Genomic DNA, 16,536 nt, shown 5'->3' with positions numbered 1-16,536 from the left:
ACTATTTTTACATACTTTCACTACACAAATGTTTCTACATAGCTGCAAACAGTACACCTTAAATACTTTAGATGACACAGAGCAATAGTGTAATGTTGATGAACAGCTCTGTTAGTGTACCAACAATGTAGATGAAACTTTGGGACCTTGGAATTGCTTTATTATCAGTCACAACAACAAGGCACAGTTCCAGGCTAGCAGAAGACAACAATGGACATATTATGGCCACCCACTGCCCACTCCTCCTCCCAAATACTCCAGCAGCAGAAAAGATAACAAAACAGTTGTAAGTTAATTTAGACTAAGACAGTTTATCTTTAAGTAACATCTGTATACATAAATTTCTGACGATCAACAAAATATGCTTGAAATTTCTTGCAATGGGTTAAATTAAAAATAAAATAAATGAATGTGACTGGTAGCAAAAAAATATAAATGATTATTTCACACAGTCATGGTTCCTAAACTTAGCCATTTGGCCACAGTTAATTAAAGAGGGCATTAGTGACCAAAAGAAATCTACTTAAAGCAAACAGCGGCCTTCATTTGAGTGAGAAATTTCTGAGAATGTGCATTTGGAGCATCAATTGAATGGAAGTGAATCATGGATAGTAGCAAAAATAGAAAAGAAGAATCAAAGCATTTGAGATGAGGTGCTATGGAAGGACGATGAAAGTTTGATGGAGTGACAAGATGAGAAATGAAGAGGTCATCTACAAAAACAGTGAGAATAGGAACATGTGGAAAACATTGAAAAGAAGAAAGGACAGGATGATAGAACATGTGTTTAGAAATCAACGAATAACTTCCATGATACTTGAGGGAGCTGTATAGGATAAAAACTGTAGGGGCAGATGGACGTTGGAATACATCCAACAAATAATTAAAGATGTTGGGTGCAAGTACAACTCTGAGATGAAGAGAGTGGCACAAAAGAGGAATTTATGGCAGACAGCAGTGCAATGTAAATTACAACCAAGCTTTATCGTCTACATAATAATGTTTGTCATGAAACTGGTCTATGGAGCATGGAACACAACAGCAAATAATGTACCTGATGAAAATGTTTTAACATTTCAGTGTCAGATACAACATCTGTCCACTTTAAATTTGTATAATGTGTTTGGCAAAGGGTGGCTTTTATTGTACCGTATAGTAGCATCTTCATCCACTTACATACTCTGCAAACTACAATGAAGTTGTACTATGCGTTATGTTTTCTTCCTATTCCATAAGTGTATGAACTGGCAGAAAGAACGACTGCCTAAATGTCTTTATACACATTTTAATTAGTCTAGAATTGTCTTCACAGCAGTTACAGGAGCAATATGTAGGGAATTGAGACATAGTCCTAGATTCTTCACTTAGTACTGCTTCTTAAAAGTTCATCATTATGTTCTTATGGGATAACTGATGTCTCTCTCCAAGTGTCTACCAACTCAGGTTTTTCAACATTTTCATGATACTCTCCTGTGAGTCACACAAACTTGTGACCATTTATGCTGTTAAACTGTTAGCCCTGTTTCGAAGGGGTTTACACACTTGATCAATATTCTAAGATCGAATGCACAAGTGTTTACTTTGAAAACTGATTGCATTCTCTCTGTGTCATACCTGTCACCTGCTTTACTTTCAACTGACCAAATGTGATTGTTCCATTCAGTATCCCCCCAGATTGCTATATCCAGGCATATGCGACTTGTCTGCATTTTATCAAGCGCAGAATTTTCCATTTCTATGCACACATCACTTTGAAAACTTATCAAGATCTGCCTGGATATCTGTGAAGTTTTTTCAGATAGTACTTCATCATTTGCAAAAATCTGAGGTTGATATTAATATTGTCTGTCAGGTCATTAAAGTAAAACATAGACAGCAAGAATTTCATTACGTATTACTTGAATATCTATGTAGTAACTTCTCCCTTTGTTAATGACTCTTCATCCAAGAAATTGTGAATCTAGTCAAAAATTTTATTTGATAAAACATATGAGTGTAGTTTTGTTACTATATGTCAACGTAATGCTAACTTGAATTATTTCTGGAAGTCAAGAGATACTGATCCGTGTTCATCTTTATCTATGGCTTTCAGGATATGTGAAAATAATAAGTTGCTTTTTACATTACTGATTTTCTTGGAATAGTGCAGGCTGTCATGGAAAAGGTGTAATTCTGTACTAGAGAATGTTTATTTCTACATTGTTAACTGATGGAACATCGGAAAAATGATTGCTTATATGCCACTGTTTCATAGTCTCTCCAGAAGCAATACACAGTGCTGAAGAATTTTTTTTTAAAATTTATCTCCAAAAAGCTGACTAGTGGAATTTTTTAGCATGTTTTGGTGATTTTTGCTTTTAATATGCAGATATTTGTGAAATATCTGACATCTTTCTTTGAGTGTATGCCAGTTAGGTTTTGACACCTCTTCAACATTGTTGTTGAATCCACCCCTGCCTGTGTCCAGAATGAGATCATCGATGCTACATTCCTATTTTGTGGACCTGCTGCCTCTTGCTCCCAGTTATCAGCCACTATTCCCCAACCATCCCTCCCACTCCCTGCCTTCTTTGTCCTCTCACCCACTCCATCCAAGACAACATGCCACCCTACTCAATCTGCCATTACAGCACTCAGTCCAGTCAGTGTAACTTTACAGGTGTGTGTGTGTGTGTGTGTGTGTGTGTGTGTGTGTGTGTGTGTGTGTGTGTGTGTGTGTGTGTGCGCATGTGTGTGTGTGGGTAGGTGGGTGTTTCCTCTATAGCTGTGAAAAAGATTCCCCCGAAAGCTAACCAAGTTCTCAGTTGTGTTTGATTCATTGCTACTACTATCCAGTGAATTCTTACTTTTACTCCTTAAATTATTTGTTCTTATACATTGATTGGATAAAATAATATGAATACCTTGGTATAGACTATTTACTTCCAGAGATAGTTTTCTGGCTAATCTGTAAACCACTGACATTGTTTCTTCTTTTCCGTTAGCACAATGACGTCTCTGGTGCATTAGGAGTAGTGTTCGGATTGATATGCACTTAAAACCCATGAAATGTGTGCCAAAACTCCTTGAAATATGCAATTAAAATATGATCTTATTTATATATTTAAATATGCAGCTAAAATTCATTAATTATGCATTTCTCTTAGATCAATTCTTTGAAATATGTATCTTACTTGGGAAAATTAGTGAATAACCATCAAATATTTTCATTAATTGGTATAATTCAATGAATAACATGAAGCATAACATGGGTACTTACACGATAAGTTTGGTAAATTCTAAAAATTAGAGTTTATTTGAACTACCAATATTTTTTTTCGTATTCTCTACATGAAAATTTTTCCTGTGGTCAGATAATAACATTTTCAATCTTGAAAATTGTCGTTCAACATTACATGACACTACAGGTAAAAATTTAAGAGCAGTGACATCAGACAACATGAAATCATCTAGATTCTTGGAGCATCTCTCTTCATCTATTAACTGAGCGATCTTCCAAATTGTAGGCCAACCAGGATTTCTATGAAGAACTGCATCCAATTTTCCTCTAAGTCTCTCACCGATCAAACCTGGCCAACTCTTGCTCTGTGTTCTGAGTCCTTCAACAAGAGCCATTGCCTTCGTAACTTCCATTTTATGAGTCTCAAATTTCTCAATTAGGTCTGGAAAGCCACCTAAATGTGCTCGGTTGAAAGGTAGGCTATGTAACATGCTGGAATTCTTAAGTGTGCCCCTGGCTTTTGGTATGGCTAAATTTTCGCTATCTTCAAAGCCTTTTAGGACATGGAACAAGAAAGTAGTAATCTAGTGAATGTTAGTTTCAAGCTGAAAACTGCTGTACAGAGAAATAAGCTTAATATTGGAATTCTATGTTGTGTTTGTTTTCTTTGCTTATTCAATTTATCCATAGCTACATATGCATCCATACCTCTTCAACTTTTATGTGGTTGTCTGCATAACAGTTTGCAGCTGAAATCCACATTCCCCACCTCATCAAGACTGGTTCAGGTGGCAGAGGACAGTCAGGGTGAGCAGCCTTCAAAGCTCTCACTCGACTTGGTGCTTTGATGAAAACCTTCTTTGCCGAACATATAAGGCTGTTGGCCTCTGGCAGTGTGGCTCTGATCTCCACACCGACTCAATGGATGCCGTGAACCAAACACATTGGGTGAATAATTTTAGGGTAAAACACCTGGAGACACTCTGCGGCCTTCAGCTTATATGCGGCACTATCCGTCACAATGGCCAAAACCTTGTTCTCCCACAGTTCTGATCTTCACTTTGTTGTGACTCGCAGATCTTTCAAAGGGCTGTCGTGCAGTTACGCGCGTCCTCTACATGTGGCGCTGTCTGCCACCCATACAGCAGCAGCGCCACCTAAGTGGCCAGCCAGCCAATGGCCACTAGACTTGGACTCAGTTATGATTTGACTGTTAAAGTGTACACACGTCTTACTCTGTTTACTTGATCTGTGACCTTCATGTATTGCGTCTTCCTTGAAATATATTTGTTCAACTTGAAGTTATAACAACTTCCGCATAGCATGCTTGAAAGAAAATGAAAGGATTATACAAATTTTTTTTATTATTTTATTATTGACTTAGGACATGATGTGAAAAACTAATTATTGGCTCGGGATATGATGTGAAACTCTGCACTCTTATATTACCTATAATTTATTTTAAACTATTCAATATTGGCAAAATTTACACAATGCTTCCTGCACTGTGTGTGCAATCAAGGCGCGTGTTGTTCATTCAACTTCTTTGCACAATATGAGGTGTAGTTGTCCAGCCTTGTCAGCAGAGAGTTTTCGAACTATGATGTGCACCATTTACCAACCGCAAGAATCAGTGGTTTAGTCAACAGATAGACAGACTGGATAATCACCAATGTCTTTCCTAATAGTCTCCAATGTCTGAAATAGAGAAACTAAATTAAAGAATTTGCATAAACATGTGGACACTACATAGGAGACATACGCACCAAAAGAAACATATCGGTTGTAGCACCTACCTGTATTATGACTATTTTCTTATGTATATACATTGACCAAAATAATAGTTGTTTAGTTTGCACAAAAAATTATATTCTTTAAAAATAAATTTATTTTCTTTTTTGCAGTGAAAATTTGGAGACAGACTGTCTCCTTCTCAAGTCCTTTCTTCGTTTTTCTTTTCCTTTCTTGAAAAACTTCACTCACTTTAAATTTAGTTTTTTATGTTCAAGTAAAAATGTTCATTTTACAAAAATAAACATTCAAACATAATTTAAATTTATTTTTAGAGTTTTTTTAATTAAATGACTATTATTTTGGCCCATGTATATATCAAATTACATCCATTGACTTTCACATGCCTATGTTCATAAAAATTACCAAAAAACCATACCTTTTCATACAGTGGCGTCCTTAATCCTTCATTCTCCAGCTTATTCAAGGGGATGTTTGCATTTATTAAAGCCTCACAAAGATCTTCATTGAACTCATTTTTGTTGTCCATATGCTTCAAAAATGAGATCAGTTGTTGCTGTGAAGTTTGTAACTATGTCTAGGTTACATTGTTCTGGTCCTGAGATGTCCTTTTATGCTGATCCAGTTGAAATCTTTTCTCAACCCTGACCTAAAGTGTTGGAGAACTGAATGAATTTCAATAAGTACGTACAATTGTACAAAAATGTAAGAGAACAGTGTGTACCTACGAGATGGTCACTCAAAAAGATGAATTAAGACTACAAATAAGTTTCTAAAAATTGGAACTTCAATCCCCTTACAACATTTAACTTTTTTTTCTTTTTGCATGAACGTCGAAGGTAATTCCTAAAGGTTTTTTTTGTTCCTTCCCATTTGTACAAAGGAAACATGCATACAAATTTACAAATAAATTTAATAATTGTTTTAATTTCTTGGAAAAATTATTGAAAAAGAAAAAAATTTAAACTTACCTCTTTTTCATATAGTTGGCAGAATATTATTTTCTGGTTTGTTGTGAACCCACAGTCACTTCCGATCCATTTCCATAAATCATTGGTTTTTGGCCTGGGCGTATTCAATATTTGAAGGAGGTAGCAAAGAGCACAGAAACACACGCAAAAATGACTCAAATTCCGAAATGCCAACAATAACTAGTAGGGCATTGTTGGCAAACTGCAGAGATCAGGTGAGCGACCTGAACAATGCCAAAGCACATTTCTACTCTGATAATCCATCTTGCGCCAATGAACCGTGACAACTCTTTAGCATCCTTATCTGAGAGACTACCTAAGTGGAAAAACAAGACTATGTCCCTCCATAAGCTACCAACATTTATCTGAAAGACTTTTGTTCTGATGCCTCATCCTGTATTATCTCATTTTGGAAATTTATTGGTCTAATATTCTGGGAGGTTCTCGGATTGTCAAGGAACAAAATGAACTTCAGTATGACCTCTAAATGTCAAAAATATGCATCTTTATGGCCATTTCCTCTACATATGACAATAATATGCTCAAACACCAAAAATATGCAAATATATGCATTTTAAATTTGAATTTAAAGTCGCCTAGTACCTCCAAAACATCATAATTTGTAAAGGTATAACACCAGGTATCATAAAAAATGATATGCAAAACATGCAAAACTCGAACTCTACTTATGAGCCACCAGTACATTAGTGATTTTTGATGTATTGTGTAAATGTTGGCCATTTAACTCTTCTATAAAGACTGAACTGCACTTCATCTGCAAAACATAACACTGGAAGAAAAACTAAGCTTACTGACAGTAAAGAGCATTGCTGTCACCAGTAACATGTCTACTACCATAAAAGTGATTGCTCAGTGTTATATAAATGTAGGGAACAATATCAGCTAAAAGTGAGTGATAAGAACTGTATAAACTGAACCATCATATCAGAAATGCTACTAGTGAACCTCTTATGGATTAGGTGAATTCAAAGGAGAGTAGGAATATTGTGTTTATTAATTTTATTGAACTGTTTTATGAATATACTGAACACTAGATAACATTTAAAAACATTATGAATAATTTTTGTTTCAGGGCTCATGACCTAGAATCCAAAGATTTAAATGGATTTAGTGACCCCTACTGTGAGCTTAAGATCAGTGGTGAAGTTAAATATAAATCTAGTGTTAAAAAGAAGACTCTGAATCCTTGCTGGGATGAAAGTGCAATCATGGCATTGCCTCGGAATGGTGAAACACTTGATGTGGTGAGAAACATAGTTCTTAGATTTCCATTTTCTTTGAGGGTACTCAAACTGTGTAATTAACATCATATATTTTATTTGCAGATTAGTTGATGTCTGCCTTCATGGAATAAACTGGCACACTAACAACCACTGATTTTACTGGGTGATCAAAAAGTCAGTATGAATTTAAAAACTTAATAAACCACAGAATAATGTAGATAGAGAGGTAAAAATTGACACACATGCTTGGAATGACATGGGGTTTTATTAGAACAAAAAAAAAACAAAGTTCACAAAATGCCCAACAGATGGTGCGGGACAGCAAAACGTCAGTGACTGTGCATGACAATCGTGTATAAAAGGAGCTGTAATGAGAGAGGGAATCAGATGCGCCAGCAGTCACACCATGTTGATGTTACCTGAAAAGGCACCTTTAGTTAAGCTGTATCATCAGAATGGGGAATGTGCTAGTTCAGTGTTACGATCCTATCACCATAGGAAGGGGATTCGAACGGGTAAAGGTCCGTTGACAAATGCAGCTGTGGCGAGAATGATTTCGAAGTTCGAAGCTACGGGTTGTTTAGACGATAGACCCCATAGTGGCCGAACAAGCACAAGGCGTAATGCTGCTGAGACAGTTCAGGAAGAAATGGAGACTGTAGTGGGTTCGTCTATGCACGGGGAAGTTAGCACTCGTGCAGTCGCACGTTGCACCGGCTTTCCATACACTACCGTTTGATTGGCACTGAGGCATACCATGCAATGCTATCCATACAAAATCCATCGGTATCATGACTTGTTACCTGGCGATTTAGTGAAACGGAGGGCATTTGCGGTGTGGGCATTTCAAAAGGTGGCGGAAGATGATGATTGGTTGAGTAACCTGTTGTGGACCAACGAAGCTCATTTCACGCTCCGAGGGTCTGTCAGCGCCCACAACTGCAGAATTTGAGCTATCGAAAATCCTAGAACTGTCGTGGAAACTCCATGCATGACAAGAAAGTCATGGTATGGGTTGGATTTACCACATCTACCGTTATCAGGCCTTTTTTCTTCAAGGAAATGCGTGATTCTGGTTTTGTAACTGCTACCGTGACGGGTGAAGAGGTATGCTGATATGTTACAGAATTGCATCATCCCCAGCCTGGCTGATACACACCTACTGGAACGTACAATGTTTATACAGGATGGCGCTCCACCCCATATTGCTAGACGCGTGAAAGATCGCTTGCACACATCCTTTGGTAATGATCGTGTGCTCAGCCACCACTTTCGTCATGCTTGGCCTCCCAGGTCCCCAGACCTTAGTCCATGTGATTATTGGCTTTGGGGTTACCCGAAGTTGCAAGTGTATTGTGATCGACCGACATCTCTAGTGATGCTGAAAGACAACATCCGACGCCAATGCCTCACCATAACACCGGACATGCTTTACAGTGCTATTCACAACTTTATTCCTTGAGTACAGCTATTGTTGAGGAATGATGGTGGACATATTGAGCATTTCCTGTAAAGAACATCATCTTTGCTTTGTCTTAATTTGTTATGCTAATTGTTGCTATTCTGATCAGATGAAGCACCATCTGTCGGACATTTTTTGAACTTTTTTATTTTTTTGGTTCTAATAAAACCCCATGTCATTCCAAGCATGTGTGTCAATTTGTACCTCTCTATCTACATTATTTTGTGATTTATTCAGTTTTCAAATTTATACCGACTTTTTGATAATGCCTGCCCACACAGGGTGAAAGTTTCTACTGCTTGTCTTTGTGCTTCTTGGCTGGTATATCTCACTGAATTATGCATAGAGTATGGTTCAGTTAAGCTGTTCACCTTAAATACACTCTCAGAAAAAAAGAGAAAAAAGAAACACCATTAAAAAATTATCCACATGGGGCGGAAATTGGTAGATGAGTTGTACATATACAGGCAAAAAAAAAAAAAAGAGTACAATTTCAGAAAAATTGGACAATTTATTCAAGAAACAGAGCAAGTCAATAACACATTAGTGCACCTCTGGCTCTTGACTTTGTATTGATTGAGTGAATATTTGGATATCCTCCTGAGGGATACTGTGCCAAATTCTGCCCAATTGGTGTCTCAGATTGTGAAAATCCTAAGCTGGTTAGAGGGCCCTAACCCTAATGTTTCAAATGTTCTCAATTCGGGAGAGTTCCAGCAACCCTGATGGCCAAGAAGCACAAAGACAAGCAGTATAAACTCTCGCCCTGTGTGGGCAGGCATTATCTTGCTGATGGGGATGGGTTGCAACGAAGGGCAACAAAACAGGCTGTGGAATATTGTCGAAGTACTGCTGTACTGTAAGGGATGACAACTGTAGAGGTCCAGCTATGAACAGAAATGGCACCCCAGACCATCATTCCTTTCTGTTGGGTCATATGGCTGGTGACAGTCGAGTAGGTATCCTACTGCTGCCCAAGGCATCTCAGACACATCTTCAGCATGGAATCTCATTTTTTGGAGTAGAATTGTCTTCAGTGATGAGTCCCGCTTCGACTTGAGCCCAGATGCCCCGGACAGCAGTGGGATACCAGCCTGGCTGTCACCCACCGTATAGCCTGACAACAAGGAGTGATGGTCTGATGTCCCACTTCTGTTGCAATCCATGGCACCCTTACAGCACAGCAATATACTGATAATATTCTATGCTGTTTTGTTGCCATTAATGGCAAGCCATCCTGGGCTTACAAGTCAGAAAGATAATGCCCGCCTGCACAGAGTAAAAGTTTCTACAGCTTGCTATCGTGTTTGCCAAACCCTAGTTTGGCCATCAAGGGTGCTGGATCTCTCCCAAATAAGAATGTTTGGAACATTATGAACAGGACCCTCCAAACAGCTTGGGATTTTGACAAACTAACAAGCCAATTGGACAGAATTGGGCACAATATCACTTAGAAGAACATCCAACAATTCTGTCAATCAGTGCCAAACTGAATAACTGTTTGCATAAGGGACAAAAAATGGTTCAAATGGCTCTGAGCGCCATGGGACTCAACTTCTGAGGTCATCAGTCCCCTAGAACTTAGAACTACTTAAACCTAACTAACCTAAGGATATCACACACATCCATGCCCGAGACAGGATTTGAACATGCGACCGTAGCGGTCGCGCGGTTCCAGACTGTAGTGCCTAGAACCGCTCGGCCACTCCGGCCGGCCATAAGGGACAGATATTGACCAACATTTTATTGTCTTGCTCAATTTGTGAAGCAGTTCTGTTGAATAAATCATCCAATTTTTCTGAAATTGTAAGCCTTGCTTGTCTGTACATTTACATCACATCTCATTTCTGCCTCATTCAGATAATTACTTTGTGGTGTATAGTTTCTTTTCTTAGAGTGTGTTTACAGAAACTTATAAGGTAATGTAATTCTACTTCTGTGCAGGTGAATTGTAAGGAAGTCATTACCAAACCATTTATAGTCTATTGTCATAGATCTATTAATTACAGAGATATTGGTATCAACTTCTATTTTTCAAATGAATTTATAATAATTTCTACTGTATTAATAATAATTTCTGTTGTATTAATTCAAATAAATTTTGCTCTTGTAAATCTGATAAGTAGTTTTCAAAAATTATAGTATTCAACACCACTAGCCACCCCAGGTAAATTGCTGCTCACATCATATGCAGTCACAATTGGACCTAAGCACCCAGTGACAGTGGCCATGTGTGTGAGTAGTTGTTGTGTGAATGTGTAAGAATTCTACTTTTGAGGAAGGGCTGTATCCAATAGCTAAAAGTATTTCTAGTGTTCTTTGTCACTGTGCCTGTCTGCGAGTCAAAGTCTTCTCTTTGTAGTGAGTAGCTGTCTATCTTTTCCATATTGTTGTTAGCCAATCCCGTACTTTCCACAATAGCCAGCACCACTAACCAGTACACTACTTGCATGTACAGTATCTGTAGTGCATGAGGGAACACAGTTACTCACTCCAGACATTCTTGGAACCCATAAAATGTGATGTGATTTGATTTTCATGAAACAGACACGATTTTCTGGCTATAAATACATGCTGTCTCATGCAGCCACTCACACCCACCAGTACATTCAGCCCATGGTCCATAGATTTTTCTCTAAGTTCTGAAAGCTTCTCAGTAGATTGCAGGACTACATGTACGTGGACTGAGACATCCCAACACTCAAAACTGCAAATTACTTCAGTGGCACATATATGTCCCATCAATGATGACAGGGTTAATCTAATTGCTGATTTGGGCAACCATTGAAACTTGTAAAGGTGTTTAAAATAGAAGAGACCAAAGTATTGAATCAACAATCTTTATCCGTATTACCTAATCAGCCACAGTGTTTGAGAGAAAATCCATTACAGATGAAGTATTTGTGTATATTCTGCTTGTGTATGGTGACTGCAGAAGGAATGCAGTGAGAACTGTTGAGTTGAATCCACTATGGTATATTGACGGGGGACAGCTTCTTACTGCTGCATCTAGCAGCTCTATCCTGTTCCCACCATATCTTCAAAGGATAATCTTTACTGATGAAGCAACCACTACAAATCACAGAGAGAGGTATAAAAATTATGCATTATTGGGCTGCCAGTCATTCACACTAGCTTAAGCAAATTAAACATCAGCAGTGGTGAAGTGTGAATGTTTGTTCTTGGATTGTTGGAGAAGACAGAAATGGTCCTTACCCTATTAAAGAAATCTTAATTGTAGCAAATACGCACCACTCTGCTATAAACTCTCATAGAGCAAGTACCACTTGAAACTGGTCATCTATGGTTAGAAAATCACTTACCTGGCTGTTTTCTGGTCGATAGACAGGATGTGAAGGCATTATCAGTTGGTCTGTGTGTTCAACTTGTTTGACACTGCTTGACATTTTTCCGTGGGATAAACTCACAGATGAAGTCTCTACACAAGTTCTGATACCCTGAGAGGTGTTAAAACAAAGCATTCTTGTAGTGTGTCAGATATTATTGGAGGAATATCTTCAGAGTAATCAGAAGTCATTGCAATGGTGACTGCAAACATGTTTCAAGGTAGATGGTTGCATTTTGAATGAATTGCTGACATAATTGGAGGAAGTGTTTATCACCACTTTCTTTCATGATTTCATTTTTGTTGCCTTGGCTGGTATTGTAATTTTACAATATACATGTGTATCTCAAAATTAAACTCCTGTTAAATTTTTTGTGTGAAGTTATAACTGAATTTCTTGTCTAAAAAGTCTATTCAATTTGTGACATTCACTTTCCTTCTAAATCTCTCGTGGAAACAAGAGGAGAATTGTTACTGTACTTAACTACTGAATCATCATTAGATGCCACATTCTTTGCTTTAGAGTTGATGTGTCAGTCCAACCACATGTTGTGTTTTAAATTAAACTTATCTCAAATACTTCAAACTTGCATCATTCAGCAAACAACTTATTTTTTAAATGAATTCCAGCTCCTAAGTGTTATAATTTCTGTAAAACTACTTTTCTGATTTTTCTGAGTGAAACACTGTTGAATTTGTCTCTTTAAATTCAACAATACTAACAGACATTACTATAGTTCTAATTAAAGAGATGGTCATTTCTTTGGTTAATACAGCTATGATAAGAGATTATATTTAGTTCAGTGAGGACTTCTTTACATTTCATCTGAGTGAAAACAGAATCACAGTATCTCAAATGGTTTTGGAAGTATGTGAGTTAAATAACTTAGCTGAATGATCCCATTTATTGTTCAATTAAGTTGTCCTGATACGCTGTGTTATTTTTTTATTGGTTTTGACATAAAATAATAAGCTAATAAATACTAACTCCATAAAGGCTAACACTGGCTACCATAAGTTAGAGTGCATACAGAAATTACATGGACACCTTTTGTCACCCCTTTTATGCTCTGTTCCACTTCCCACTTCCTTGCTCTCGTCATTTCCTCTTGTGTCAACTATCACCCACTAGAACACTATCATTCATCTTTGATTTTATGATCTTTGACTCTCCTCTTTTGTTATTTGTGTCAGTATGCCATTATGAGTTGTTCGAGAGTATTGTGCTTCCATGTCTCATTAATGTTTTTGATAATGAATCACTTGTTGGTGATTTCCATCCTCTACCATATCATCATTAGAACTGGAATCACTATATTGGTGACCCTAACAAACATTGTAAACATCATTTTCAATGCCTGCAATACAAATGTGCACTTTGTCTTAGACTGCTATTGTGGCAATCTATATTCACCAGTCTTAGAGCTCACCACATCTGGATGCAGTGTACTGGAAGTGTGATTAGTGAGTATATTCTCAACCTGAGTGTGTACATCCCCAGACTCCCCCACATTCTGTCAAAAATTATTCTGGTGTTAGTTTACTTCTGCGTGCGCACCTTACTAACTATGAGTTAGTTTGGAGGGTAGGAGATGAGGTACTGGCGGAAGTAAAGCTGTGAGGATGGGCGTGAGTCATGCTTGGGTAGCTCAGTTGGTAGAGCACTTGCCCGCAAAAGACAAAGGTCCCAAGTTCGAGTCTCGGTCTGGCACACAGTTTTAATCTGCCAGGAAGTTTCAACTATGAACTGTGCTACCCCATTACATTGCACTGGGAGACTGTGGACCTCAAACATGCTGTCCTCCACATCCCACACAAAACTGAAGCAGTAACAATTCTGCCCCTATGTGACTCGAATGGACGCTCTTTCCTCATCAACTTCACAGTGGTGCAAAAACAATGCACCGACTCCAATGTTTCCATACAATAATGTCGATTTCTGCACTTCGCATGTTGCACAACCTGTTTACAGTGTATGTTCTGAACCTGGTGTTACTCACAATGTGCAACTACTGTGCTGCATATTTCACCACTGCCATTCGATGGCCTGGGATCTGTGCACTACTTGCCTTCTATAGATAGCACCCACTCTCTGGCTCCCTATATTCTGACTTCTCAGTTTTTGCATTCTGCGGCTACAGCTGTATCCCATGATGGTCAGCTGCACATCTGCACCTTTCCTTCAGGCATCCCCCCCTCCCCCCCCCCCCCCCCCGCCCCCCCCGCCCCTACCCCATGGTGAACTCAGTTGGTGCCTCATCGGGATTTATAGATAACTAGCCTATCCCTCACATCCAAGACTTCTCGCAGTTGCTTAATGGTACATGGGTGTTTTAATGTCCTGGACTGCCACAAGGCTTACCACAGAATACCTATGTTCACTGATTACATTCCAAAAAAGTACACTGATTACCCCAATCATGCTTTACGGCCACAAAAATGCTACCCAAACTTCACAGAGTTTTACTGACTCTCTCTTGTTCAACCTGCCATTCGCGTATGTTTACCTTGATGACATTTTGATTTTTTCATCTACCACTCAGTAGTGTGAACACCACCTGTCACAGGTCCAGGTTGACTCTATACCCCAACAGTGTTGTACCAGTCATAAAAAATAACTACTGACACACAACAGTGACACCTTCATGGTTATACCATTTTGTGTAATGGCACCCAACCAACATCTGACCATGCCGATTTCATTTGGAACCTACCTTTACCTACAGACTACCATGAACTACATATGTTCCTTGCTACTGTAAGTTTGGACCATCCCCATCTTCCACTTGCCACCTTTATCCAGTCTTCCCTTACTGACACCCTCATTGGTAAGAACATCTCAGGCACTAGGAAGGTGCCTTTAGAATCACTCAAAACTGCTGTCGCAGTGGCTCACTCAGTGCCTGATGCTCACATCTCAGTTACTGCAGGTGAGAGTGACACATAGATTGGCGCAGTATTGCAGCAGCATATTGGCAACACAACCAAGCCTCTTCAGTTGTTTCCTAAGGAACTTTTACCTCTCAGCATAAATGATCAATGTTTGACCTCAAACTTCTCGTGGTGTACGAAGCAATCAAACACTTTTGCGATGATATTGAGGGTCACAAGTTCACCATAATTATAGACCACTGTTCACTGGCTGATGCCATTCACGAGCCTGGAAAGGATGTTCTGCCTCGACCACTCTGGCACATGGACCTCATCTGTCACTATTCTGTGGATGTATGGTATATACATAGGTTCTATAACATAGTCACAGACTACTTGCTGTGCATAAACATTATCTTGACTCTCCTGGACATGAACACATTAGCAAGTCTACAGATGATACTGAGCTAGCTGAAATATTGACGAACACAAAATGCTCTTTAACACTCGAGCTTCACGTACTCCCAGCTTCACCCCCTCCCAGCTTCCTACATACCCATCATCTGCAACACTTCAACAAGCATGCTTGCCCAGTCCTGCCTACCCTCCTACACTAGACAATCTTTGCATCCCTGCGTGGATTGGCCCACCTGAGCATCAAAGCTACCACGAAAATAATCACTGAGCATTTTATTTGGCCAGGAATAAAAAAACAATTTTCACGCTTGGACACTTGCGAGTATCCCATGTCAGATGAGTAAGACCCCTCTTGTACACTTCAGCATCCCCAATTGTTACCTATGCCACATCCATATTGACATTGTGGGACCACTAGTGTCCTACCTGGTTTTTGCTACATTCTGTCTATCATCAACCGAGTCAACTCTCGTTTGTCTTTGATGTCAAGATGTTTGACTCTGTTCTCTTGTTCATTCTGTCTGCGCAACATTATGAGTTGTTCAGTTGTATTGTGCTTTTACATTTCATTAAGTTTTTCAAAATGTATCGCTTTTTTGTGATTTGTATCTTCTAGCATATCAGCGTTAGGATTGGAATTACCACACTCTTGATGTTTTCCATCCTACTCTTCACCTGCCCCAAAATTGATCTCATATTCTTCCCCATACTCTCTCTCTCTCTCTCTCTCTCTCTCTCTCTCTCTCTCTCTCTTTCTGGCTTGCGGCTTTTGCGCACACCGCCCCTTCCCCCTCCCCTCCCTCTCTTACTTTCAGGTTTGGAATTATTATCAGTGTTAACCCACATTTCACCTCATCTACTGTGAGCCGTATGACTTCCCTCCTCTCTTACCTTCCAGTATTTCCCTACCCTCTTGCTGCACTAAATGTCTTACATGCTTCCAACAGCTCCAGTCTTTTCCACTGTTTTTACATTGCCTTCCAGGAGAACCAACTAATAAACAGTTCATATTTTTATTACCACAAAAGGGTGTTTAGGGTGTGTCTATGTTTGTGTAGAGAGAATTTGCAATTTTGTGATCTTTCAAGTGTGCTTTGCATTACCCATTACCCATCATCCATCTACAGGTGAATGGTTCCATGTTCTCTTCTGCTTTTGTTTCTTACTTCCATCCTGAAATTTTTAATACTATAATAGTTGTGCTGCTGTGTACTAAGTGGAAGTCATCTCTCTCTCTTTGATGAGTCTCCTTT

At 38.8% G+C, this 16,536-nt stretch overlaps 1 protein-coding gene across 1 annotated transcript in view; it reads left to right on the top strand.

The window, feature by feature from the left end:
• Positions 1 to 16,536, top strand: part of LOC124590182 — a gene marked incomplete at its 5' end in the record, with an annotated part of 284,887 nt that overhangs the window by 176,793 nt on the left and 91,558 nt on the right. The window contains one exon of the mRNA XM_047131633.1: positions 7,037 to 7,208. Coding sequence (XP_046987589.1) covers positions 7,037 to 7,208 — 172 coding nt within the window. The remainder of the gene's footprint in view (positions 1 to 7,036; positions 7,209 to 16,536) is intronic.

This window comes from Schistocerca americana, chromosome 1 (assembly GCF_021461395.2).
Source record: "Schistocerca americana isolate TAMUIC-IGC-003095 chromosome 1, iqSchAmer2.1, whole genome shotgun sequence".
Classification (NCBI taxonomy): Eukaryota; Metazoa; Arthropoda; class Insecta; order Orthoptera; family Acrididae; genus Schistocerca; species Schistocerca americana.
This window is presented reverse-complemented; position numbering and strand designations above follow the sequence as displayed.